This window comes from Lissotriton vulgaris, chromosome 4_1, assembly GCF_964263255.1.
Source record: "Lissotriton vulgaris chromosome 4_1, aLisVul1.2, whole genome shotgun sequence".
Taxonomy (NCBI): Eukaryota; Metazoa; Chordata; class Amphibia; order Caudata; family Salamandridae; genus Lissotriton; species Lissotriton vulgaris.
This window is the reverse complement of record NC_141691.1, coordinates 1,852,000,085-1,852,027,480: the sequence shown is the minus strand read 5'-3', so window position 1 is coordinate 1,852,027,480 and position 27,396 is coordinate 1,852,000,085. Positions and strand designations below refer to the sequence as shown.

Below are 27,396 nucleotides of genomic sequence, written 5' to 3'. Positions count from 1 at the left end.
AGGAGTAGCAGACCCACAAACTTACCCTCAGCCTGCACCCCTTACGTTGTGGTTCTAACAAATGTACCGCCTCAGGATAGTCATTCAGCCCAGACGCATAAGGAATCCCATGAGTCCCTTAAGTACAAAACTGTCTCTTGGTTAAACAGGAACTGTGGATTCCCGACAAAATTTGCCCCTGATATTCTAAGTACTAGACAAGCGAAATGGATTGGGTCTTCTAAAAAATCCTGTAAAGGAGATTGTATAATAGTCAACTTTAGACACCCACAACACGTGGCCACCGTCTTGTTAAGGGCAGCTTCTTTGGCGCACGATGAAAATAGTATTCGGGTGCGCCCCCTCGGTTTCTTTTATAACCATCCCCCCAGAGTGCTCCCACATAGCGCAAGATTGAGACCCTACACCCCCGCGACGGCACAGACGCCGTTTTTTCATCAGGGAACAGGAGGAGAAAATTACTTTAATTATGGGCCTAATATCCCCACACACAACAGATTTGAGGTATTTTCTTCTCTGGATATGTGTGATTGACGAGAGGCTAGCAATGGAACTGGGGAAGAGTCTTGCCTCGGTTTGGTACCCCAGGAATTAGACCAACTACCTATTTATTTATTTATTTATTTTCTTTTGAAAGTTTTATATAGCGCGAACAAGATCTTTGCAGATATCAGAGCGCTTTACATAGGAGGGGAGAATCCTCTTGCTATTAACTGTATTCCAGTAACTCATGGTAATCCCAAGGGGGCAATGATTAAGATGTTAACTTGGAATGTAACGGGTCTACGTTCCAAGAGAGAAAATACCTCTTGGCTAAGTTTTGTGAAACAATACGACATCATGGCTTTCCAAGAGACTTGGGATATAGACTGTGACTTTTGGATGGATGGTTTCACGTCATATTTCGTCCCAGCTTTAAAATCAGTGGCCGGGAGAGATATAGGGGGCTTGGTGGTCTTGGTTTCTGTGAACTTAAGAGGGTCAGTTAGCAGGATAAATTGTTCATCTAATAATTTTCTTATCCTGGAATTCAAACTTACTAATAATACGAAACTAATTCTGGTGAATTGGTATAACTCCCAGCAAGGGGACTCTCCGAATGTAAACTTGTTATGGTTGTTGAATTTTTTAAACACATACACTTTAAAGCAAACCACTTTTTGCCAATATATTTTGTTAGGAGATTTTAATGTGCACTTATGTAGTCATAATTGTTTGTTAACTGACATTGATGGGCCAGATTTTACATCCCCGCAACACTTTGAGCATTCAAGTAAGGGGGAAGCACTGGAGAAACTCTTATCTAACAATGACTTGTACGAACCAGGGTTCTTCGAACATAGCTCCCGTGTTCCCACATTCACAGGCAGGGATTGTGACACAATAATTGACTACATATTCCTTTCTTCTGGCCTTTTAAAATACGTAGACTCTTATAATGCTATACCGTCAATTTTTAGTGACCATAATCCAGAGGCAATTGAACTGGTAGATGGTTTCTCTTTTTTAAACACATCCACCCCTCACATGGCGGAGGTTGAAGTGAAAGCAAAAGACCAGGGGAGGAGGCTAAACTGGAGCAAGGTAATTCCAGACGAGTTTTTTAACACCATTACATTAAAGGCGGTTCTAGATTTAGAAATTTGTGGAGACCAACATTCTACGGGGAAGCAAGTAATATCCTTGTATGAAGCTATCTGCTCCAAAGTGGCAAAAGAACTCACCACTAAAAGCAGACCAGTCACTAATAGTTTAGTCATGGGCTGGTTTGATCATAAATGCACTAAATCCCATAATCTCCTCAAAAAAGCTCTCCAGGAGCGCCCAAGGAATAAAGTTCTGGTGGCACAGCTTAGACGAGAGTATAAAAAAATAGTGCAGGATAGGAAAAACGAAATTAAACATAATGCCTGGGTTGAACTTATGGACAAAGCTACATTAAAAGACAGTGCAAAATTTTGGTCTATCATTAATACGCCCCTTTTTTCTAACACTAAAAATAACGTGCTGGAAACTAATATTGCGGAGGAGGATTGGCTGAGCCATTTTGAAAAGATTTATGGCAGCCACCTTGAATTAGAAATTTTTGTGGGTCAAGCCTCAGAATCTTCCGCCACGCCAGTTAGGTTTCATATAGGGGAGGTTATTAAAGCAATTGAAGATTCTTCAGGGAGGAAGGCTCCAGGACCAGATGGAGTCCCTACGGATATGTACAAGGCCAATCCATTGTATTGGGCCAACATCTTGACAAATGTTTTTAACACCTCGGCTTGTGTAGGATTCCCTAAATCTTGGTCCCGGTCGACTATTATCCCGGTGTTCAAGAAAGGCCAAAGGGCAGACCCTAGATGCTATAGGCCCATATCCTTGCTGGATTCCTCTATAAAAATTCTGGGGAAGGTTATCCTAGCAAGGATAACAGGGTGGGCCTCCGACAATAACATACTGTCAGATGCCCAATATGGCTTTAGAGCGGGGAGGAGTACGGAGGACCAATGTTTGAACCTCCACCTGATAATAGCCAAATACACCAAAGCGGCCAGGGGCTCCATTTATTTGGGTTTTATGGATTTGTCCACAGCTTTTGACCTAGTTAATAGGTCAAAGCTGTGGACAATGCTCCTGGAAATGGGACTTGATCGGTCCCTCGTGTACTTCTTGGCCGAGCTCCACAAAGACCTGAATGCCTCCATCAGGATGACGACCGAGGGGAAATGTAAGTCCAGCTTTAAGTCCAGTAGAGGGGTACGACAAGGATACATATTAGCCCCTATGCTGTTTACATTATACATAAATGCCCTGGAGCAAAATCTGTTGGCAGCGACGCCGGACATTCCGCGTATGGGAGGTACCCCGGTCCCGGTGCTCCTATACGCGGATGACGCTGTCCTTTTGGCCAGGACCCCTCTGGGTTTGCAAAGATTGCTGGATACGTTTGGGGACTTCATGAAAAGCCTGGTCCTGGTAGTAAACAACGGCAAATCACATGTTATGTCGTTGGGGCCTGCAAAAAATAAAGTTAAGACCTTCTTTTGCGGTGGTGAAGAAATCTCCAGAGTGAAGGTATTTACCTACCTGGGAGTAGTCTTCGACGATAAAAGTTCTTGGTCCCCTCAGCTTTTACTAAAGGCAAACTCCGCGGGAAATTCTTCAGCGGCAGTACTAGGCTTTGCCAAAAGGTTGGGGGGAAAGCCGGTAGAGGCAATTTTAACAATTTATAAAGCCAAGACCATTTCTATTGTAAGGTACGGGGCGACAATTTGGGGTTACATTAAACACGATATGATCCAAACGGAAGAAAATAAATTCCTACGCTCTCTTCTTGGCCTTCCACATTAAACCGCTTCCTACTCAGTCCATCTTGAACTTGGGATTGGTTACATAGCAGATATAATTAAATTAGCCCCAATACTGCTATGGATCAAAATCTGGTTAAATCCGAACCTCCCCCTAAATCATAAGATCTTAAAGGACTGCATTAGGTTAGACAATAGGAACAAAATTCAGTGGTTGTCTAACATAGAAATGTTAGCTGCGTACATGGGGAGACCAGACATTTTTTCTAACCCAGAATCCCTATGTAAGGCTGACCTTGAGTGGGTAAAAACCAATTTCACAAAGCTAAGGGAGGCTGAGCGGGAGGGAGCAGAACTCTGTAAATCTTCTGTTAGGGGGCATGTTTTGGTAACCCTGTCTCCAGCAATGCCACTATATCTGACAACAGTAACCAATCCTTTCCATAGATGGCTGTTGACCAAATTGCGGTTTAACCAAATACACATGGTCCTATGGGATGTGGAGGGTTGGAGTAGACTTGAAGATGTTGCCCCTTGTAAGTGCGACGACTTTTCACCTCAAGACACCATGCACTTTATGTTTTTCTGCCCACTGTATAAACACGCCAGGAAAAGGTTTATCATCCCATTGTTAAAAAGTATGAACTTTATTCAGTGCAAGCCAGCTTTAATGTTTTTACAATTGGTAGAATCTCCATTAATTATGTTTTGTGTTGCCAGCTTTCTTGCAGCGTCTGTTAGAGAGAAGAGGGTCAGACAAAAAACTGTACAAGATACTGATCCCCTCAATTAACAGACAATGAACTTGTATTAACTGCTTAAGGTGGCTATGGTCGATCATGAATTCTTACTGTTAATGAATAGTTTTTATCTGTTTAATAGTTATTTATAAGATTTTTTAATATTTCTGTACATGTATAGCATACTTTTATGATTTTAATTAATCGAATAAAGTGGTTTTGACTTGACTTGAAGTTATTTACCTTATATGTGCATAATGTGCAGAAAGTAGTTGGCGGTTATTTTGTTTTTCACTACTGCAGGCTTTGTAAACATTTTAGTTGGGATTCAAATTGCAAGCACGATCTATTGACTTTGCCCATGCTTGTTTGAAATTTGTTTTACCCATCTATTACTTACTCATTTTGCGGAGTTCATTCAACAATAATTGAGGATTTGTATAATTGTACGCATTGCAGTCTAAATCATCTGGAGACATCCATTCCCTCACCATGTCAGGAATCCATTCTAGGCAGGTAACCTCTGCTGCAGCTACATCATTTATGCCTGATGTGCCTGCCACAGAGATGCAAAGTTGCTACCCTCATCAGAGAGGGGTGCAAGGGGACGTTCATTGGAGACCTTTGTCACTTACAAAAGGCCCCTTCCGATCTCAGTGCAAAATCACAAAATAAGTTTTCCTTCGGGCACAGCAAGTATAGAACTAGTTACTTACCTGTACACTATGGTTCTCCAGTATTATCTTTCATAGATTCACATGCTTGTATCTTCCCCGTCGTCATGGTGGGAGTCTCCCGGTAAATAATAATCATAGCAGTAGAAGAAAAAACTGCCTGAAACCATAGAGTAGAGAAACCAGAGGGTAGCCTCTCCTCCTCATTATGTGGCCCAAACTACAGCCAATCAGCAACCAGCCCCAGCCTACACCATTCCCAGCAGAGCCACCATATCTCAGATTTCCTACCGCCCAAGAGTGAGCTATACAGGAAAACCAGAGATAAAAGGCGGTCTACCTAAAGGAAACGGGGAGGCGGGCGGGCGCATGTGAATCTATGAAAGATAATACTGGAGAACCATAGTGTACAGGTAAGTAACTAGTTCTTTCTCCAGTATTCAATCTTTCATAGATTCACATGCTTGTATCAGATTAGATAGCAGTTCCTGTAGTTAGAGCGTTTCTAGGCTAGACCCCTTTCCTATCTCGGGGCTGTGTGCCATAAATTGCTTCTATTACAAAAGAACTTTCCACAATACCAAGGCATGATCAATTAAACATTGTCATCATAAGTATTTGCGTAAAGAGAAAAGCATATTATACAGTAAAAAGAAATTTGCAGAATACAATTCATAAACATGTACCTTATTTAAAGAGATGTCGCAGGACTGCCTGTCCCACTGCTGCATCTGCTTTCCATTCCGTGTCCAGACAGTAATGCTTGGTGAATGTATGAGCAGTCGACCAGGTTGCTGCTCTACATATGTCTGGAAGGGGTACTCCTGCCAACCATGCAGAAGACGTCGCCATTTTCCGTGTATCATGGGCACGGACTTTCCTGTCGAGAGGTCTTCCTGCTTTCTCATGACAGAAGCAAATAGCGGAAGCAATCCATCTGGATATGGAGGAACGTGAAAGGGCCAGCCCTTTTCTGACCCCTGAGTAAGCAACAAACAGTTGGTTTGATTTGCGAAAGCTTTTTGTCTTTTCAATGTAAAATTTTAGGCATCTGCCGATATCCAAAGTATGCAAAGCTTTTTCAGCCGCCGTGGATGGGTTCTTAAAATATGTCGGCAGGATGACAGGTTCATTCAGATGAAAATAAGAGGGTATTTTAGGCACAAATTTAGGGTTGGTTCTTATCATCACCTTATCCGGCTTGAATTGAATGAAGGGATCCAATATAGAAAAAGCTTGTATCTCGCTCACTCTTCTGGCAGACGTGAGCGCCAACAGTAAAGCCACCTTCCATGACAAGAATTGTAATTCTGATTTGTGTATGGGTTCGAAGGGAGCTTTCATCAACTGCGACAATACTGTGTTAAGCTGCCATGAAGGTGGAGGATGCTTGACAGGAGGAAACTTCCTGAACAGCCCTTTCAAGAATTCCTTGATTAGCCTGTTAGACCACAAGGAAGGGCATCCTGGTGATCTTCTATACCTGGAAATTGCAGCAAGATGGACTTTTATAGATGAGTGCGCCAGTCCTGATCTGGCTAAATGCAGTAAATACGGAAGGATTTGCTCAGCCGAGGACGTTAAGGGATGCAGTACCTTAGTCACGCACCAACTACAGAATCGCTTCCATTTTGCTACATATGTCCTGTTGGTAGACAGTGCCACAGAACTTTGCAGTATTTCACGACATTCTGGGGTGATATCTAGGGACCGGAATTCGTGCTCAAAAGGTTCCAAGCAGACAATCTTAGCGAGGTCAGTTGCGGATGAAGTACTTGGCCTCCGTTCATGGAAATCAGATCTCTGGTTATCGGGAGCTGTATTCTCGGTTCTACCGACAACTGCAGAAGCTCCGTATACCAAAACTGCCTCGGCCATGCCGGGGCTATCAGTATTATCTGGCAAGGTTCTGCTCTCATTTTCCTTAGTAGTCTGGGAATTAAGGGGAAAGGAGGGAAGGCATAGGCAAACATCCCTGTCCATCTGAGGTGAAGAGCGTTCCCCCTCGAATCTTGTTGAGGGAACCTGCTGGCATAATGACTGCATTTTTTGTTGCTCAGAGTCGCAAACAGGTCTAGACCTGGTTTGCCCCACACTTTGAAAATCCGGTTCAGCTGGATCTGGTTGATTTCCCACTCATGGCAAATGTCGGATGACCTGCTTAACAGATCCGCTTTTGTGTTGTCAACTCCCGGAACATGTTCTACTTGCAGCGATATTTTCTGACCCAATAGCCATTTCCAGATTCTTTGTGCCAGAATCGACAAGGGTTTTGATCTCGTTCCGCCCTGTTTGCGAAGGTAAAACATTGTTGTTGTGCTGTCTGTCCGCACCAAAACCGATGAACCTTGGATCCTGGGAAGGAAAGCCTGGAGGCCCAGAAAGACCGCTTCCAATTCCAAGAGGTTGATGTGACGTTTCGCCTCTTGAGGAGACCAAAGGCCCTGAATTTCTAGGTCTTGCAGATGAGCCCCCCAACCTCGCAATGAAGCGTCTGACGTCATGACGTAGCTTGGTGATTGTGGTTCGAACGTGAGGCCCTTTGTTAGGTTGCTCCTGATACCCCACCATGACATTGCCCGCTTGATCTGATTTGTTATGACCAGCTTGTCGTCGAAGGAACCCCGGGCTTGGACCCACTGCTTGTCCAGGGCTTCCTGTAACGGTCTCATTTGCAAACGGCAGTTGGGGATCAGCGGAATGCAAGAGGACATCATTCCCAGTAATGATTTGAATATCCTGATGGAAGTGCACTTTTTTGCTGCTAGGGATGCCGTCAGATTCAAGATTTTCGTTATCCTTTCCTCTGAAGGGTAAGCTTTCAATTCTTGTGTTTTCAAGATTGCTCCTAAGAACTGTAGAACGCAAGTCGGGATAAAGGATGACTTTTCCTTGTTTATCCGAAGACCTAGACCTTGGAAGAGATCCATGCACTTTTGTAGAGATCTTCGCGTTGCTTGGAACGATGGTCCTTTTATCAACCAGTCGTCCAAGTATGGGAACACCTGTAGACCTTGTTTTCTTAAGTGCGCCGCTATAGGGGCCATGCATTTTGTGAAAACTCTGGGGGCGGATTTCAGTCCGAAAGGTAAAACTCTGAACTGGTAATGGCGCCCCTCCACCATGAATCGAAGATATCTTTTGTGCTTTTCGTGTATCGGAATGTGGAAGTATGCTTCCAGCAGGTCTAGAGAGACCATGTAGTCTCCTTTGCGAAGCAGTAGCAGAATTTCCTGCAAGGATAGCATACGGAAAGAAATCTTTTTTATGTATGTGTTCAGATCTCTGAGGTCCAGCACCTGTCTCCATTTCGATGACTGCTTTTTCCTTATAAGGAAAAAGTGCGAATAAAACCCTGTTCCCCGCTGGTTTGGTGGTACCTCCTCTATCGCTCCTTTCAGAATGAGTGATAAGACCTCTGCTTTGAGAGCCGTTAGGTGTTGATGAACCTTGCAGAGGGGTGGACGATTTGGAGGTTTTTGCGAGAATTCCAGGGTGTGACCCTGTGTAATAATGTCCAATACCCATCTGTCCGATGTTATGGATTGCCAATATGGGAGAAACTGAGAGAGGTAGTGGAACTGGTTGATCTGAAGCGGCAATAGAGGCGCCTGCGGAACATCACTGTCTGCGCCCAGAGTCCTGCTTTCCTCTGGCTGCGGACTTTCTCCTTCCTTGCTGCTGGAAGGAAGTGTTTGAGGACCGATATTGTTGGTTGGAGGGGTACTGACGGTAGCCCTGCTGGTTATACGGTTGGTACCGATTAGATTGATAAGAGGAACGTTGTTGTTGAAAGTGTCCTCTGGATCCTCGACCGCGAAAGGACTGATAACGGCCCTGTTGCAATGATCCCAAGGATCTAGCAGTGTCGGTATCTGCTTTTATCCCCTGCAACGCCTCATCAATCTGTTTTCCAAAGAGGCTTTCTCCATCGAATGGCATATCCAATATCTTAGACTGGACTTCCGGCCGAAAAGACGTAGCCTTGAGCCATCCCTGCCTCCGTAGGGTTATCGCCCCGGCCATTTGGCGAAAAGCTATAGATGATATGTCCATAGATGTGGCAATCCGACGCTGCTCTGGCTCCATCTTGAAGAATGGTAGTTGCCTCCTCTTTCTTGTCCTCTGGAAGGTGCGACAGGAAAGGCGCGATGTCCAACCACATCTGTCTATTGAACCGACTCAGCAGAGCCATTGCGTTGGTAGCTTTGATGGAAGCCGCTGCCATCACCGCAAAGCGTTTTCCTATGCCATCCATCTTCTTGCCCTCCTTATCAGGGGGCGCCACGCATGTGGCCATCGGGTTCTTGGAGCGCTTCTGGGCTGCTTGAGTCACCACCGAGTCTGGACGAGGATGTCCAATAAGGCATGCTGGAGCCTTCTCTACAGCGCGATACTTCTTGTCCAGCCTGGGTATGGACGCTGGGACTGAAGCTGGATTCTTCATCAATTTGAGTCCTTCCTCCCAGATATGCTCAATGATAGGAATAGCTCTTACCGACTTCCTGGAGGACTCCTTAAAGTCATAAAGGAAGCAATCGTTTTCCTTGACTGGCATAGAAAGCTTGAACCTTGTAGCCGTTTTCTCCATTAGGTCATGAAAGCTGGCTATATCCGCTGGAGGAGAACTTGATTGAGGCAAGGGTGACGCCGGAGACGTTGGAGCAATATATTGGTTCCATTCGTCTCCCACTTCATCGTCCTGAGCAATTTCCCCTTCTTCCTCCTCATGATCAGACTCATTCAGGTCATCACGAATCGTAATTACGTTTTGAACCTCCTTCCTAGGAGGGGGAGGTGGTTGAGTTATAGGCGCCTCTTTAACAGGTTGAGAGCTTTTCTCAGAGGCCGCAGGAGCATTATCTTCTGGAAAACGACGATAATAGTTGTCTATCATACTCCTTAAGTCGGATATTAAAGAGATTGGCACCGACATTGACTCATCTCGCGCAGGCGTATCCACTTCCTCCTCATCATCATCATAGTGATAGGCCTGGTGGAAAGACTCATATCTCATTTGGCCCCTGACCGGCCGGTCTGTAAAGGCATAGTCCTCCTGTTGATCTTCCTCATCAGTGTCCTGATGCTTAATATGGAGCTGCGAAGGACTGTACGCCGCTCCAAAAGATCCTTCCTCCTCCGATTCCTGGCCATCTAGAATGGTGGAAGGTAGCAGAGGTGATATCTTTGGCGTTGAAAATTCTCCTTTTCTGCTCGTCAACCCCCCCGTCGACGGAGCAATCCTTTTAACAGAGATGTAAGTTGACGTTATTTTCGTTGGAGAAGACATCTTCAATGATTTATTCGCCGTCGACGGGGTCGTCGACGGGATCGTCGACGGGGCCGTCGACGGGGCCGTCGACGGGATGCTCGTCGACGAAGATCTCGCCGTCGACGAAGACTTAACACTCACCGTCGACGGAGTCGTCGTTGTCATCGTCGTCGACGAAGCTGTCGACATCGAGACTGTCGTCGTCGTCGACGGACTGGACCTGGTCGTCGACGGAGCGGTCGTCGTCACCATCGTCGACGGAACGGTCTTCGCCGCCGTCGTCGACGATCTCGTCGTCGATCTGACTGGATTTTTAACAGATCTCGTTGACGGAAGCGACGACGGAGCCCTCTTTTCTGAGGAAGGCTTGAGAGGAGTTGGAGGGAGTGAAGTAGAAGGTTCACCTTCCTTAGATTTTCCTGCTTTTTGCCTCACATCTCCCTTTTCCTCAGAGGACCCTCTTAACTTCTTAGAGGAGTGTCCCATGGCTTCCCCTTCAGATTCAGAGTCATGAACCTTCCTTTTCTGAAGCCATATTAGGAGGCGCCCTTCCCTATCCCTCAGAGTTTTGGGAGGGAAGTTCTGGCAGTACTTGCAGTCCTTAGGGATATGCTTGGGGTACAGGCAGTACAAGCATTCCTTGTGAGGATCCTCAGAAAAAAGTCTGGCCTTGCCACAGGATCTGCAAGCTCTGAAAAGACTCTTCTTAGAGCTTTCAGACATCGTGACTGAAGTAATTCCAACAAGAAAAAACAGTACCTGAATCCAGCTGACAAAGGTCAAAAGTTCAGTGAAGAGAGAGAAAAAACTGAGCAGAGCTCAGGGAGACTCCTTCTCACACGAAGGCGGTTAGAAATCTGAGGTATGGTGGCTCTGCTGGGAATGGTGTAAGCTGGGGCTGGTTGCTGATTGGCTGTAGTTTGGGCCACATAATGAGGAGGAGAGGTTACCCTCTGGTTTCTCTACTCTATGGTTTCAGGCAGTTTTTTCTTCTACTGCTATGATTATTATTTACCGGGAGACTTCCACCATGACGACGGGGAAGATACAAGCATGTGAATCTATGAAAGATTGAATACTGGAGAATAGCGTACTTTGGACCTCTTTGAGGATACCTGCTTTGGTTAGGTAGTAATAAATGTATCACTATTCAAATTCTAGTTTTCTTTACAGTGAGATTTTTCTATCTGTCTCTTAAGGAAGCAGATACTATGGTTAGTCATAAATCAAATTAAAACAAGACATTTTCTATCATGGACTAATGCATTGCATATAAGAAGGAATATGCTACTTACCAGTATGCATCTGTTCTTGGCATGTAGGGCTGCTGACATTCATATCTGTGCATAGATCGCCGCCTAGTGTTGGGTCCGGATGATTGCACATTGTTGTCCTGGAAGAGTCTTCGAAGTATCACGAGATAGGTGGCTTCTCCTCTGGACTACAGTGCGCATGGGCATCCTCTCCATCCTCAGATTGTTTTTCGCCACTGTGGCAGAGATGGAGTGTGATACAGTAAGAGGTGTTCATGCAAGAAAGTAAGAGTGAATGCTACAGCTGCGACAGGCACCGGGGAGGAGGGTGGGCGATATGAATGTCAGCAGCCCTACATGCCAAGAACAGATGCATACTGGTAAGCAGCATATTCCCTTCGAGGCATGTGGGCTGCTGAATTCATATCTGTGCATAGAATGTATAGCAGGCTCTCCCTTAGCGGTGGCTACCTGTGCCAGCTGCATCAGTCTGAAAAAGAGTTTTGAGAACAGCCTGTCCCACAGCTGCTTGCTGCTTGGAGTGTACATCTACGCAGTAGTGTTTGGTAAATGTATGTATGGTGGTCCATGCGGCTGCCCTACATATTTCCTCTAGAGGAATGTTCCCTAGGAAAGCCATAGATGCTCCCATTTTGCATGTGGCATGAGCTCTTGGGGGCACTGTTAAAGTACGTTTAGCTTTAATGTAACATATTTGGATGCATTTAACTATCCATCTAGCTAAGCCACTTTTTGAAATAGGGTTACCTTTGTGCTGTGGTGAAAAGGCAATGAACAACTGCTTTGTCTTCCTAAAGTCTTTAGTCCTGTCTATGTAATATAGCAGAGCTCTTTTCACATCCAGTGTGTGCAGGGCTCTTTCAGGTACTGAGTGTGGGTTTGGGAAGAACACTGGCAGTTCTATTGTTTGATTTATGTGGAATTGCGATACCACTTTAGGCATGAATTTAGGGTTTGTCCGAAGCACGACCCTATTTGCGTGAATTTGAATGAATGGTTCTTGAATAGTTAGGGCTTGCAGCTCACTAACTCTTCTAAGCGAAGTGATGGCTATGAGAAAAGCCACCTTCCATGTTAAGAATTGTATCTCACAGGAGTGCAATGGCTCAAAAGGTGGTCCCATTAGTCTGGTTAACACGACGTTTAGGTTCCAGACAGGGGAAGGAGGGTGTCTTGGCGGAATTACTCGTTTGAGGCGCTCCATGAACGCCTTAATTGCAGGCACTCTGAACAGGGAAAGGTGCTGTCTGTTCTAAAGGTAAGTAGCTATGGCTGCTAGGTGTATCCGTATGGACGTATAGGCTAGATTGCAGCGATGTAAGTGCAAAAGATAGCATATGATATTTTGAATGGACGCGTCCAGTGGGTCTATGTCGTTGTTGTTACAATAAATGACAAAACGTTTCCACTTTGACGCATAGCAAGCTCTTGTTGTAGGCCTTCTTGCCTCCTTGATGATGTTCATGCAGTCAGGAGGTAAGTTGAGGTAGCGAAACTCTAAGACCTCAGGAGCCAGATTGCAAGGTTCAGTTGCTGTGGATCTGGGTGCTGAATGTCTCCATGGCTCTGCTCTGATGGGGCACCACGGAAAGTTCTAGGAACGTGGTGTACCACGGTTGCCTCGCCCACGTTGGAGCAACTAGGATTAGCGTCATGGAATGCTGGCGCAGCTTGCGTGCCACTAGCGGTATTAACGGAGCTGGTGGAAAAGCTTATGCAAATCTGCCTGACCAGTTCATCCATATCGCATTCCTCTGAGACTGCGGGTGTGGGAACCTTGCGGCGAAGGACCGGCATTTTGCATTTTCTTTTGTGGCGAACAGGTCTATTTCTGGCTGTCCCCACTGTTGAAAGTATGGTTGAAGCACCGAGGGGTGAATCTCCCACTCGTGCATTTGCTGGCTGTGTCTGCTGAGCAGATCCGCTATCTGATTGTCCTTGCCTGGGAGGTGTTCCGCCATGAGAAAAATGTTTCTCTGGATGGCCCACTTCCACACTTGTTGTGCCAGATGCGACAGCTGTGGAGAGTGTGTTCCTCCCTGTTTTTGTAGGTAGTACATCGCAGTCATGTTGTCCGTCCGGATCAACACGGTCTTGTTGCAGAGATGTACTTTGAAAGCTTTCATCGCCATGAAAATTGCCATCAGCTCTAGCAGGTTGATATGCAGTTTTTTCAGCTGCGTGGTCCATAGGCCCTGTACTGTGTGGTGGAGAACATGGGCTCCCCACCCTATCAGGGATGCGTCCGTTGTCAGCACAATTTGTGGTACAGGCTCCTGGAACAGTCGTCCCTTGCAAAGGTTTTGTGGTTTCCACCAATGCAGAGAGTTGTATGCATGATTGATCACCAACACTAGGTCGTTTAATTGTCCCTGAGTCTGGTTCCACTGCCGTGCTAGGCACTCCTGCAGCGGATGCATGTGAAGTCTTGCATGAGGAACTATGGAGATGCAAAAGGCCATCATGCCAATCAGTTGCATAAACACTCGGGCCGGGAGTGAGTGTTGCGGCCTGAACTTTTGGATGAGCATTTGGATGCTGCTTATATTCTGGCAGGATTTGGTTGTGCTTTCGCTGCCAGAGTGTCTATTGTTGCTCCCAGATACTGCTGGACGTGGGCAGGCTGGAGATGGTATTTGTTGTAGTTCAGCGAGAAACCTAGGTCGTGCAGGAGGTGAATCGTGCGTGACATGTGGCTGGCACATTGCTGGGCTGACTGTGCTTGTATTAGCCAGTCGCCCAGATATGGATAGACATGTATGTGCTGTCTTCTGAGGTGTGCCGCTACTGTTGCTAAGCACCCTTGGGGCTGTTGTTACCCCAAAAGGGAGGACCTTGAATTGGTAGTGCTGGTTTAGAATTGTGAACCTGAGATATTTCCTGTGTGCCGGGTGTATAGGTATATGGAAATATGCGTCTTTGAGGTCGAATGTTGCGAGGAAATCTCCTTGACGCAACAGTGGCAACACCTGCTGCAGAGTGATCATGTGGAAATGCTCTGATAAGACGTATTGGTTCAGGGGCCTGAGGTCTAATATTGGTCTGAGAGACCCGTCCTTTTTGGGGATTAGAAAGTACAGAGGGTACACCCCTGTATCTTGGTGTTCTAAGGGTACTAGTTCTGTGACCCCTTTTTGTAGCATGCTGATGACCTCCTGCTGCAATAAGTGTAGGTGTTCTGTGGACATAGGACGTTGTCTGGGGGGTATGTTGGGCGGTGTGGACATTAACTCTAGGCAATAGCCATGCTGTATAATTTGCCTCACCCACCTGTCTGTAGTTATGGTTTTCCAGACTGGCAGGAACTGCTGTAGTCTTCCCCCGACCGGTGTTACATGGTCTGGGGTCAGTGACAAGAAGTCACTGTTTGGTGTTGGCGGAGGACCTGGAGCTGTTATTTCCTCGTCCTCTACCCTTGGTGCTATTGCCACGGTATCCACCTCTACTGTTCTTGTTGTAGGTGTTTTGCGTGTTGCTTTTATTATAAGAGGTTTGCTGTGTTGAGGGCGGCTCCTCTAAGAGCTCCTCTGTTGCTGGAGCGACGAAAGGAACCGCCTCTATATTGTTGTGACTGCAGGGCACCCATAGACTTGGCTGTCTCGGTGTCCTTTTTCATTTTGTCCAGTATGGTGTCCACATCAGGACCAAATAAATAGTCAGGGTTAACGGGTTGATTAAGTAAAGTGGTTTGAACTTCACTTTTAAACCCGGAGATGCGTAGCCACGCATGTCGTCTAAGCATGACGCTGGTGTTGATAGCTCTGGCTGCTGTGTCTGCTGCATCTAAGGCGCATTTTATGGATGCATTAGATATGAGCTTGCCCTCCTGTATCAGGAATTCTGCCTGTTCTTTATAAAGGTCAGGTAGGTGTTGAAAGATTTGTTCCAGTGTGTCGTAGTGCGCCTTGTCATACCTAGCTAACAGGGCTTGCGTGTTTGCAATTCTCCAGAAGTTAGCCACTTGAGCAGCCACCCTTTTTCCTGATGCCTCCAGAATTTTGGACTCTTTGTCTGGAGGTGGAGCTTCGCCAGATGTTTGCGAATTAGCACGTTTACGTGCATTGGAGACAACTAGAGAGTCCAAAGGCAGTTGTCCCTTAATGTATGTAGGGTCAACCGGGGCTGGTCTATATTTTTTCTCTATCCTAGGATTAATGACCCGTGCCCTGGTTGTGTCTTTAAATATGTCCCCTGCATGTTTAAGCATCCCCTTCAGCATTGGCAATGTTTTGACATTTTTCTCTGAGGTGCTAAAAGTGTCAAAGAGGAAGTCCTCATCAATGGGATCTGTGTGCATCTCCACATGGTGATTATATGCTGCCCTTTCTATCAGTGCGTTAAAGGCAGCTGTGTCCTCTGTAGGCGATGTTTTTACAGGGTATGCAGAGGTGTCAGGAATTGTTTGAGAATCTCCAGGATCCACAGGGTCAGTCCATGGCTGAGTTTGTGTGTCCTGGTCAGTATCCGTTGGATAATTGTATTGGTCATTGTCCTCATACTCCCCATAGTCATATGTGCGTGTGGGGAAGTACATATATGTTTCCTGTACATATGGCGTGATAGTTTCAAAGAGAACTGGAGATGTTGAAGTGTCTCTTTTCCTCTTTAGAGGTATCTTGTAGGACTCAACGGTAGTGTCAGGCCTGATTTTCCTCTTTAACAGGGTCACCCTCCCAGTGTCGGGGTCGACATACAGTTTAGACTATTCCTCGGCTGAGGGATCCTGTTCTTGTGCTACTGTCGGTTTTTCCCCCAATTTCGGCCTTTTTGGCTGTGTTGGTTGGAATCCGCTATCCTTTTCGACCACCCTTGGCTTGACATACGGAGGGAGTCCGAATTTTATCGGTCCAAGAGGTTGTTGGACCGTTTTAGTAGCCTGTATGAGCTTTTTCGGAGCCGTGGTTTTCGATCCAACTGGTTTTGGCTGTTCGATAACCATTCTGTTGCCCGGCGTCGACTTCGGAGCATGTTGCTTCGGAGCGATGCTTATGTCCCTTGGTTCGACTGAGCTCTTCGGCTCGAGTCTTGATTTTTTAATAAGTGTCTTCGTGTGCACTTGCTTCGGTTGTTCGACGCGTACCTTCGGATCGACAACCGTTGTCCGTTCGAGTCCCTTTTTAGTTTTGCCAGGCGTCGACGTCGATGTCGTCGGGTCGACTGCCTTCCGCTTAAGCACGGACGTGGGAGTAGTTGCTCTGGCCTCGACAACCTTCGCAAGCGACCTCGATGGGTCGACGACCTGTTTTTGCTTGATCGACTTCGACGGATCCGCCATTTTCGGTCCGAAGAATGGGATGTCGATTAGTTTCGGTTTCTGTTTGGCAGCTATCACTTTCGGTTTCGATTTCTCCAGAATTTGGAAATGTCGTACGATGGCTCCTGTGATACATTCGTAGCCGGGCTTAACTGTGGGGCTATCGAATTGTTGTTCTGATCTTGGCTAAGGCCTTCCGGCGATGCCTCGACCTGAGCCTCTGGATCTGAACCAGTGAATATATTGGGCTCCGTACTCACGGTCGGCCCAGCGTCTTCGCCGGAGTCGTCCTCGACGGCTCCTATGCCTGGTTCGTCGTCCCCTACCTCGATGATGTCTTCCTCGTCATTGACGCAGTAGTTGGAGTCGTGTTCAGACCCCTGCTCCGACTGCTGATCCGAGTCCTCCGGGTCGACGACCTCTTCGTCATCTTCAAAGATGTTCTCCGGTTCGGGCGCTGACCTCTGCATCGTCTGTCGCGTCGCACGTCGAACCCGAAGAGTTTTTTTTATCTAAATTGAGCACAAGCTAAGCAGTCGGCTTCGTTGTTAGCGCTGCCTAAAACAGAACCAACTGCTAACTATGAAAGTTGGGAGAGGGTGTGGTGTAATGGCCAGAGCTGCATACTTTAGAGGTGGGGAACCAGGTTCATATCCCGCCGTCGGCTCAACATCCTGTGATTCTGGGCAAATCACTTAATATCCTCATAAATTAATGTGCCCTTAATTGTGCTAGTGAAAAGCACCAGTGTTGATGATTAAGTGCAGGTGCTGAGCACCGGAAACCACCTGCTCAAATTAAGCACTGGAATGCCAGGTGGACAGACGTTTGTGGCTGTCTGCAGATTCCAGAACATTCCATCAAAGAAATGTGATGAAATGTGTTTTTTTTAGTCAAAGTTTGAGTTTTCAAGGGATTCTGGGTAAAAAACGTGGTGAATGCCATGCAGGTCACCCACCCTAGATACCTCTAGGTGTCTAGTTAAAAAAATGGACAGGTTAGCTAGGTTTCCATAGGTGCCAACTGAGCTATCCACATTGGAAAAAAAAGCTTTGTTTTCGGTGGAAAAATGTGATGCGTCCATGTTACGTTTTGTAGCCGTTTCCTGTCGAGGGGACTAGGCCTACACAAGTGAGGCACCGTTTTTATCGAGAGACTTGGGGGAATGCCAGGTGGGCAGACGTTTGTGTCTCTCCGCAGATTCCAGAATTTTTCATCACAGAAATGTGAGACTGTTTAGTCTCACATTTCTCACAGTTTGAGGTTTGCAAGGGATTCTGGGTAAAAAATATGGTGAGAGCCACACAAGTCAGTCTACCCTGGATACCCCTAGGTGTATAGTTTTGAAAAACGTAAAAGTTGGCTAGGTTTCCATAGGTGCCGGCTGACCAAGAGTTCAAAATCTAGAGCTACCCACATTGGGAAAAAAGGCTCAGTTTTCGGTGGGAAAATATGATGTGTTGATGTTGCACTTTGCCCACAAGTGAGGTAGCATTTGTATGCGGGGACTTAGGGGAATGCTGGGTGGATGGAAGTGTGTGGCTTCCCACCGATTTTAGAACCTTCCATCACAAAAATTTGATGAAAATGTGTCTTTTTAGACAACTTTTGAAGATTCCCCTGGGTGTCTAGTTTTAAAAAATGTACAGGGGCCCAGATTCCACAGCTAGGCTCATTTAAAAAAAATTTTTTTTCAGTTTTGAGTGGAAAAATGCAGTGTGTCCACATTTCATTTTGCGCTGTTTCCTGTCGCAGGTAATAGACCTACCCACAAAGTGAGGTACCATTGTTATCGGGAGACTTAGAGGAAAGTGTTTTTACCAATTGTCTTTCGCTGCATTTGCACCTTCCAAATGTAAGACAGTGTGTAAGAAAGAAGTCATTTTAAGAAATGCCCTCTAATTCACATGCTAGTATGAGTACCCACAAATTCAGAGACGTGCAAATAATCACTGCTTCTAAACTCCATATCTTGGCCCATTTCAGAAATACATAGGTTTCCTTGATACCTTTTTTTCACTCTTTATATTTTACAGAATAAATTGCTGTATACCCATTATACAATGAAAAACCATGGCAGTGTTCAGCTTGGTTATTGGCTCTGCGTACCTTGGGTTCTTGGTGAACCAACATGCCCTATATATCCCGGAGCCAGAAGGGTCCGGCGGACGTGACAGTATATTGCTTTTTCAATAATCTACCATAGTTAGAAAAAGTCAAAGATGAAAATGTAGACATAAATGTCTGTTTTTTCCAACTCAATTTCAACATTTATTTATTTCAACGGTTACTTTTTATAGGTAAACCTTTATGGATCTACACAAATGACCCCCTTGTTGAATTTAGAATGTTGTCTACTTTTCAGAAATGTATAGCATTCCGGGATCCACCATTGGTTTCACAATCATTTCCATAACTAACTGGAAGGAGGTTGAAAGTACAAAAAAATAGTAAAAATGGGCTATTCCTAGTAAAAAGGATGTTGAAAATTTAGTTTTTTTGATTCAAGCCTGCCTGTTCCTGGAAGCTGGGAAGATGGTGATGTTAGCACGGCAAACCCTTCATTGATGTCATTGACAGGAAAAAAACAGACTTTCTCCTTCAGCAATTGTTTCCCATTCTCCCCCAAAAACCCAAACTGTAGCTGTATTTTGTCTAATTTCTCGGTCTCCTCCTGAGGAGTCCACAAACCCTGGGTGTTTTTAGAATACAAAGGATGTTGGAAAAAAGGCCACCAATTTGGCATGGATACCTTTAGTGGACAAAACATTATGGGGTTCTAAACGCGAACTACCCCAAATAGCCAAAAAATGGCTTATCACAGGGAGGCCTAGCAGCAAAGTGGTTAAATTAGCGCACCCAGTTCACACCTTATACGATAAAGCCCAATGTCTTTAAGGTACAACTTTCTTTCGCTCTTCCTATTTCTCCTCTTGCTGACAGCAGAGAACATGCCACTCCTCCAGCACAGTCCTCATTTCATTTGCCAAGCACATTTATGTATTTTCTGACATCTATATCAGAAGAGATGAAATGCAAAAAAAACTGATAAAACTTACCTGTGGATCTATATCAGTGGCCAAAACATGACATCAGAAAAAGTAAGAAAAACATACCTTCATCCCAGCTGCAGCGGCAGGGCCGCTGGGATCCACTGCTTGAATAAAGCATGGCTTACTTCCTCGAACAACAAAGCCCCACCCTACTGCATCACCAACAACCTAAAAAGAAATAGGCAAGAATGGGTTGCTGTCCTGAAATAAGACTAGCTATACATTTTACAACTGATTCATTGCTGTGAATGAGGAGTGCCTTGTTACTGTGAAAAGTAAGAGTTGCCTTCAACTCTTTGTGCTGTCTAGAAATGAGCTGCATTTTTAGAAGGAGCTGGCTGGCCAAATTTATAGCACAACAAGGTGAGCAACATGTTCATCAAGCACCTTGAAGGAACTCGAACATATTAGAAATTAGTTTTGTTTGGCACAGTGTCATTAGCTTTATGTGAACAAAGAAAAATCATACATATAAAATACGCCCTTCCAAAAATTCACAGAGAGCATTTGGGTCAACTCTCTTCATCCACTGGCTTGTTCATTTGCAAATCACATTTTGCTTTCACCTACCAAGGCATACATCACAGGGCAATGGGTTACCCACTTCAGCCACTGTCTCTCTTGCACAGAGTGATGACATTTTTCTTTATACAGTGCCAGAGCTGGTGGGCTAATACTTTACTTTACCAATAGTTTTTATTTTCATTCTTTACCATTATTATTTTTTTAATCATCAGAATGTGTTAAAGTATGCCTCAACATTACAGTAGTTACAAGTCAATCGTATATTTTCTTTGCACTAAAATAATCACATTTTGCGATGATGTGTATTAAAACTAAAATTAGTTTCCATATCTGTTTACGTTCACCTGTTTGCTAGTAAACATCTTTCCTGTTAAAATGACATGCAATGGTTCATTTTTTTAATTTACATTTTTTGGAAGCATATAGCCAACACATTTTGTCTCGTTTTTACTTTTTCAACGTATTATAAAACATATGTAGCCATTGAACCTGCTTACAAAGCCAGACCGATTTTCTTCATCCATGCTTGTTATTTATTGTGTTTGTTTGGTGCGGTTTATGATTTTTCCTAATTATCAGACACTGAACTCGCATTTATGCTCCAGGGGGCATTAGAAGTGTACCTAGAAGTACTGGTCCTGAGGACAAACAACACATTCCCATAAATCACTCCTATACACATAACAATTCATTAGTTCTAAGTTTGTTTGTTTATTCATTTATTTGGCACAATAGTCATGCAAAGACGCTGATAAATGGACAAAAAAAGAAAGGTAGGAGATCAAATTGGTTTTAAGTTTTTCATAAAACTTATGAAACTGGACATCTGGTGTAGGTCTTGCGGGTTTGAGGACCAAGATACTAAATGTTCTGCCTGTGCAGAGACTTTTCTCTACATGCATAAACTCAGTAGGGGTCCAAAGGCTTTGAAACTGCAATCAAAATACAGTTTGTACATGCAGTTTGTAATTGAACCGGATGCCAAGGTTCTAGAACTAGGCAAATCCAGACTGCAAGTTGTCAGACTCGGCTGGTACAGACAAGAGAGGTGGGGTGGGGAAGTCAACATACGATGGGCTGCGGAAAATAAATAAATAAATAAAAAACACCCTGCGCTCGACGATGTGGTGAGAATAAGGTAAGTAGTTTTATTTAGATATTTATTTTCCCTATCCCATCGTATGTCAACTCGTCCTCCCAACCCCGCGACACCGCTCTTTACTGTACCGGCCGCGCCATCATGTTGTACCAGCATGTCTGGTCTTTACTAATGAGCAAGAATTTCATTTTGCCCCCATTCAATTTAAGAAAGTTGGTGGCCATCAAATGTGTTCTGTGACACGTCAGTCTCTCAGTGCAGGGCGTGACCAAAGGAAATTTGTCAAATGAAAGAAGCTGAATGTCATCAGCCTAAGGTAAACATTTTTAATAATTACTTCTCAGTGCAGTGCTTCAGTGTGACATATAAATAAAGAAATGCACGTTTTTTAATTCTGAAGAGCCTTTATTAAATTTTAAGTGATGATTGCTGTATGATTTACATGGCAAACAGTTTCAGGGCTCAGCTCGTGCACGGGCTAGAAGAGTCAACCCAGACCCTTGGCTTGGTTCACCCTCTTTTTTTGGTGGCTCGCCCACCACTACTTTCAGGATACACTAACTGATCTTCTGTCCACCTTATTACAATATTATTTAAGGCAGATGTGATATCACGTTTGTGACGTTGTAACTGGTCCACCAATCTTTAAACCAGGACCTTAGTCTCCCAGTCAAAATTCTAAACATGGAAGCTTGACTTAGACAACAAAACCCACTGAAAAGGGGTTGCGAGCATTCCTTTAACCCCTTCGCAGCGGGGGTAATTCCCCCGCTGTGCTGGGGGCCGGGGGGGCGCGCACAGCGCCCCTGTGCTCATGAAGGCACTGTGCTCGTGTGCTCATGACGAGCTGAGCTCGTCATGACTACACCCGTTCCCGTGGAACGCTCAGCACAGCAGGGGAATTATCCCCGCGTGTGAGCGTTCCACGGCTCATCTCAGCTCGTCATGAGCACCTGAGCACCGTGCCTCATGACGAGCTCAGCTCGTCATGAGCATGGATGGAGTTAATTTAACATTCAAAGACGCAGTGCCCAGTAATATATCTATTCTTTCATAAATCTCGTGACATCCGTCTATTTCTGGAAATGTCCCCTTGAACTGGTCAAACAAAACTCTATACATTGAACGCACATACAGTGGAGGTCATCATTTCAATGAATTGTAACTTTTTGCTCAACTCTCTTCAGAGTTAAATAAGAACCCACCCTCAGTGGAAACAATAGCAGCGTGAATAAGGATGAGATTACGTACCGTAAGCGTTCGTCTCACGTATGGAGCCCCTGGGTTGAGAAGTTCATCTGGAGTTACTTGTTTCTTTAAAACTGCAAAGACCGAAAGAAAAATACTTGTTCTTAACATTCCATACTTTTTTTTAATTAGAGATCTAGTCAAATAAGACATTCTTTTGTTTATTCCCCAATACATGTTCCATGTATAATAACACTTACCTTATTTATGACTCATGGAAAAAATTTAGAACAAAATGACCTCAATGGGTACGAACTAGAAGGTAAATATGTACTCCGTTTACAAACACAACTGTAAAAGGATGAGTTGTATAGTTTACTCCATGATGTTGGCACGTGTGTATCACAAAGACTGCAGTTACAATGTGCTGCTACTGACTAGAAAGTGAATTTTACATTTGGGGTGGTTATATAGAAATGGCTAAATGGCTACATTCAGTGTGATTTATTTGAGATATATGTTTAGCTAACTCCTGAATTTTCACGAATGAATCTCACTCGAGTATTAAAGCTTTTTGAATCCGGCCGCAATAAGCGCTACACAAAACGTAGTACTTTGCAAAAAAAAAAAAAAGAATAAAAAAAACAAAAAACGATTTTAAGACGTGTATTTACCCAACATAGCACCGAGTGGACGTGGAAGCAACCTCCCCAGCAATATTTAGCAGTAAGTAAAAGAGAAAGTGGCACCGACTCAATTATGCAACCTGGCCTCCAGTGTAGCTTCTTGCTGGTAGTTTATATCGCATCACCATTTGAATGTCCTTCCTGCTACCCTCATCACCTCTGGCGGATTGCTCTTTCAGCCCCTACAGCTATAGCCAGAGATTTCCATAATTTATTGTCACACTACACCCCACCTGCACATGCACCCAGCCTCTTTGACATTACCCTATTCCTTCCACCACTTTGCATTAGGCCTATTCCCATCAGTCAGGAGGAACCTTCTTCCCTTAGAGGCGGAAATCAACCAAACCTGCTCAATACATTTGAGGACAATTTTACAGGGGAGGGTCCTCCGCTTGAGCGGAGGAGTGTCGCCCCACAAAGAGAAGCCTGAGGCCAGAGCTGGAAAGTAAAATGGTAATTTGGTAATGGTAAAATAAAATGGTAATGGGCCATTGCTGCTGAGTGCAGCAGGGAGCTGTGTACTTAAGTTTAAAATGTGCAAGTCCCTTGACCAGCTGTCTTGCGATAGCCAGCCAAACATGTGCCTTATAACTTCTCTAACTCAGCTGTCTGGGACAGCTGGATTTGAAAAAGTGCAGGCCTCTAGTGGTTTTAAGAGCGCTGAGTGAGACTGCTCCCTCCAATCCTGGCGCTGCTCTCAAGCTGGTGAGAGCAGCACCAGGATTGGTTAGGGGAGTAGGCTGGATCCCACATTGGAGCCTGCCTGGAAGAGAGAAGACTGGTGGAGGAGGACGTTGCGTATCGAGGTAGGTGTGTTTTATTTTGATTTAATATTTTTTGCCACTTGCCCCACCACATTCAGCACATGCCACTGAGAACAAACAGGCCTAGTTATCTGCCTGAGTAAAATGGGCGGTTCTGTGCAATGTTTTAGGTGTATATGTTTAGAGTAGATGATTTAGTGAAGCATAGAAGGGTGATGGGAAGGAATTTCAGGAGTTCAAAGGGCAACGGCGCAGGTGGGCATCCAGTTCAGACAATTCATGGCTCTGTGCTACTGAGTGAGTTGCAATGTGGAGTGTTTCAGTAGTAGTGCTGATGTACTGTAGTGTGGGGAGCTTTGCGGATGTTTCAAGAGAGCAGTGTGGAAAAACCCACAATGGAAAGCAGAGCACACACACTTTGGGGCGTGCGGGATGTGTTGCATGTGGAGGGATGCACTGGTAAAGAGGCGCAGTTTAGGGGATGCATTGTGAAGGTGTATAGTCTAAGGTGGTGCAGTCAGTATGTGAGGTTACAGTTTGAAAGAGGTATAGTTTTCAATGGTGCAGTGTGTGAGCATGTGCGTTTGGGTTTTATGTGCAGGACGAACGGCAGTGTATCATAAGGGGTGTCTGTCTGCAATGGATCTAGGGTTAAGAAGAAAAGGTTTAGGAGGTAAATTATGAGGCTACTGTATTTTTGGGGTACACTACAGTGGCCACATTGAGAGAGTCTGTAATATGCGGATTGTGTTGTAAGGGAGTAATGTGAGTGGGGTGCAATTAATGGACATGCTGTCTGCCAGGTACCTTCATTCAGGTGCAATGTGTGGTGGTTGTTTGGGGCACATGCTGTGAGTGCATGGCTCACTGTAGGCTTAACATTTTGTTCTGTCTGTCTTTTCAACAGCCGCGGCCTGTCCATATGGGCGGATGGGCCACTCCCCCCACCTTTTTCCCCCCACAAGAAGACCGTCTGTCAGGCTGAACAAAGGTCAGCTCGACAGATACTCTTCTTGTTCTGTTCCGGCCACCAGGAGCATTACCCGTACTAAATGCGCTGGCACCTGGCTGCTTGAGCTGAATTTTTCCAGGCTGATGATTTCACAGCCCTGGGGTTGTGGCCTCCTCTACCTGGCAAAAGTGCCTCAAGGCCCTCCCCTTTGTTACGATAGGGGGGTCACTGATAGCCTCTGAACTTTGCGCTTCAGTTTTAAGCCCTGAAGTGCCCAGGTACCAGGTGTCAATCAGTGACACCTCGTCACAGGGGAATGAGGTCTGCAGACTCACTGACCCCATCCAACTCTGTGAAGAGTGAAGAACCTAAGTGACCTTTGGTCAGCCAATCATTGAAGGCAGCAGTCTCAACCCTCCTGGGACCTCCAAGGGTTCCCTCTATGGAACACGCAGGGAAGGTATTTTTTTATGTTTGATGTTTGCATGCATGTATGTATGAATGTATGTATGTGTATTTGTGAGTGCATGTTGTGAATGGGAGGTAAGTGTGCGCACGTGTGAATGAATGGGTGTGAGTGTGTATGCATACATTTATGGCCCCCAGCCCACCTCCCCGCTAAAATGACTGCCCGCCATGGCTTTTCAAGGGTAAAAACTCGGATGTCAGGGTCAGCACATACCATCACACGAGAGGTGCAGAGGGATGGAAATGTTATGCAATGGTATGCAATATATTATGTTATATTAACAAGTTTCATATAGTACACAGCTGCCCCAAGGGGTCCCAAATTAGCCAATACAGAATCCAAGATGTAAGCCTCTCCTTTCTCTTCTGAACAGATGGATTTTTAATTTATTCCAGAAATATAAATGAATTACTATTCTTCGGATATGTTGTGGGAAATGCATTCCATCCTTGTGTTGCCTGAACTTCAAAGAATCCCCTCCCTGCTCTCAAATTGATACATTTTGGCAATTTCTGGTATGGGTAGTAAGCCTTGGAACTTAGACCGTATCCTTCTTCCTGGGACATATTGCTGAAATCTTTGATTTCAGAATGAATTGTATGCATTAAAGCACTGTCTTATGGACCAGCACCCTGCTTTGAATTCAATTATCGTTTCACTGGTGCCAGTGTAACATCTTGCTGCTGCACTGAGCAATCGCAACTGGCTCAGCAAACCCTAAGGATGCCCCAGGTAGGTCCTTCAGCCTAATCGATCCTTGACATCACAAGGTGCTTTAGTGATTGGGTCTTGTAAGGGATATCAAGGCACAGGAACATCTTGTGGATTCCTCCTAATAACAGTATTGCTGTGCATGTGTAATGGCGTGAACATTTTTTATATTCCAGTTTATATATTTTCTTTATTTCTTTTTAGTGTACGTGAACATTATATTACATAAAGTGCCCTTTTTAAATGATCAATGATGTGTCAGTTACTGTTTGCAAACGTTCGAATTATGTAACATAATGGACAATAAAAAGTAAGCAATGGAGACAAAAAAATCCACAGTAGTTCACATATTTTAACTTACCATGTGTACATAGTGACCTAATTGTTTTAGCCCATCAGTGGGTAAAGCATTATCTTGGAGTGTTTAACCTTTTCATAGTTCATTAATTTCAATACATTTCTATTTACTGCTGGAAAAGTATAGATGGTTTGCCACAACTGTCCTCTAGTTTGACTTGTAGGAGATTCCTGTGTGTATTAGGATGTGAAGAAGGCCATAGAGCATAATAATGTGTTAATGGATTTGGATTTTACTGGAGTTAAGGTAAAGAGGTTTGCATTTCGGAGATGGAGAAAGTCGTTCCTACGTTAAAGGATCATCGAGTCTGCGCCATCCCAAATTATTTATTTTACAAGTAGGAGGGAAAGATCACACCTGTGCTACGAGGATACAAGGGACATCTTGTATCCCCGTTCCCCAATACAAACACAAACTTTATTTTACATGCACTACCCAACTTCAAAAGTGGCTCAGACTTTAACCCAAAGATAAAGCATGCCTGTCGCAATGACAATCATGTCATGTCTGCACATTTTGGTGATGATCAATTTGGCAGCATTTATCCTGGTAGTATAAGATATGACATCCAAATCTGTTTTGGAGATATAGTGCCCATCTTACTGACTGTGTTAATGCTTTCATTTACGTCTTTTAAGTAATTTGCAAAGTCCTTGCAGGCATGTTACTTAGGGCCTGATTACGAGCTTAGCGGTCCATCAGACCGTCAAACCCATGGTGACGGTCCCTGGAACGCCAGACTGGTGGGCCGTCCGCCATAGTACGAATAGGGCAGTGGGATCGCTGCACCCATCAGGGATCATAGATCCTGCGTCAGTGGCGCAGGGGTCAGAGGCCCGCATATGCAAAGCCCAGCTTATTAGGAGTTCCCTGACTGCCTCACTTTCAATGCCTGTTAGTCCGCCATTAAAAATGAGGAAACTTAGTGGGCCAAGGGATGCATGCAGAGGGCACATGGTGTGCCCCTGTCTGCATTCACCCCCTTTCCTGTACAGCATGGACTTTATAGTCCATGCCATGCAGGAACGGCTTTTGGGGGGCAAGTAAGCAGGTTTGGTATTTCCATTGGGAACACCAA

At 44.9% G+C, this 27,396-nt stretch overlaps 1 protein-coding gene across 1 annotated transcript in view; it reads right to left on the bottom strand.

Moving 5' to 3' along the window:
- DEPTOR (DEP domain containing MTOR interacting protein) overlaps window positions 1-27,396 on the bottom strand; it is a 545,002-nt gene that overhangs the window by 29,058 nt on the left and 488,548 nt on the right. The window contains exons 8-9 of the mRNA XM_086966162.1: window positions 22,439-22,509; window positions 19,627-19,731 (exon numbers count right to left, since the gene is read on the bottom strand). Coding sequence (XP_086822288.1) covers window positions 19,627-19,731; window positions 22,439-22,509 — 176 coding nt within the window. The remainder of the gene's footprint in view (window positions 1-19,626; window positions 19,732-22,438; window positions 22,510-27,396) is intronic.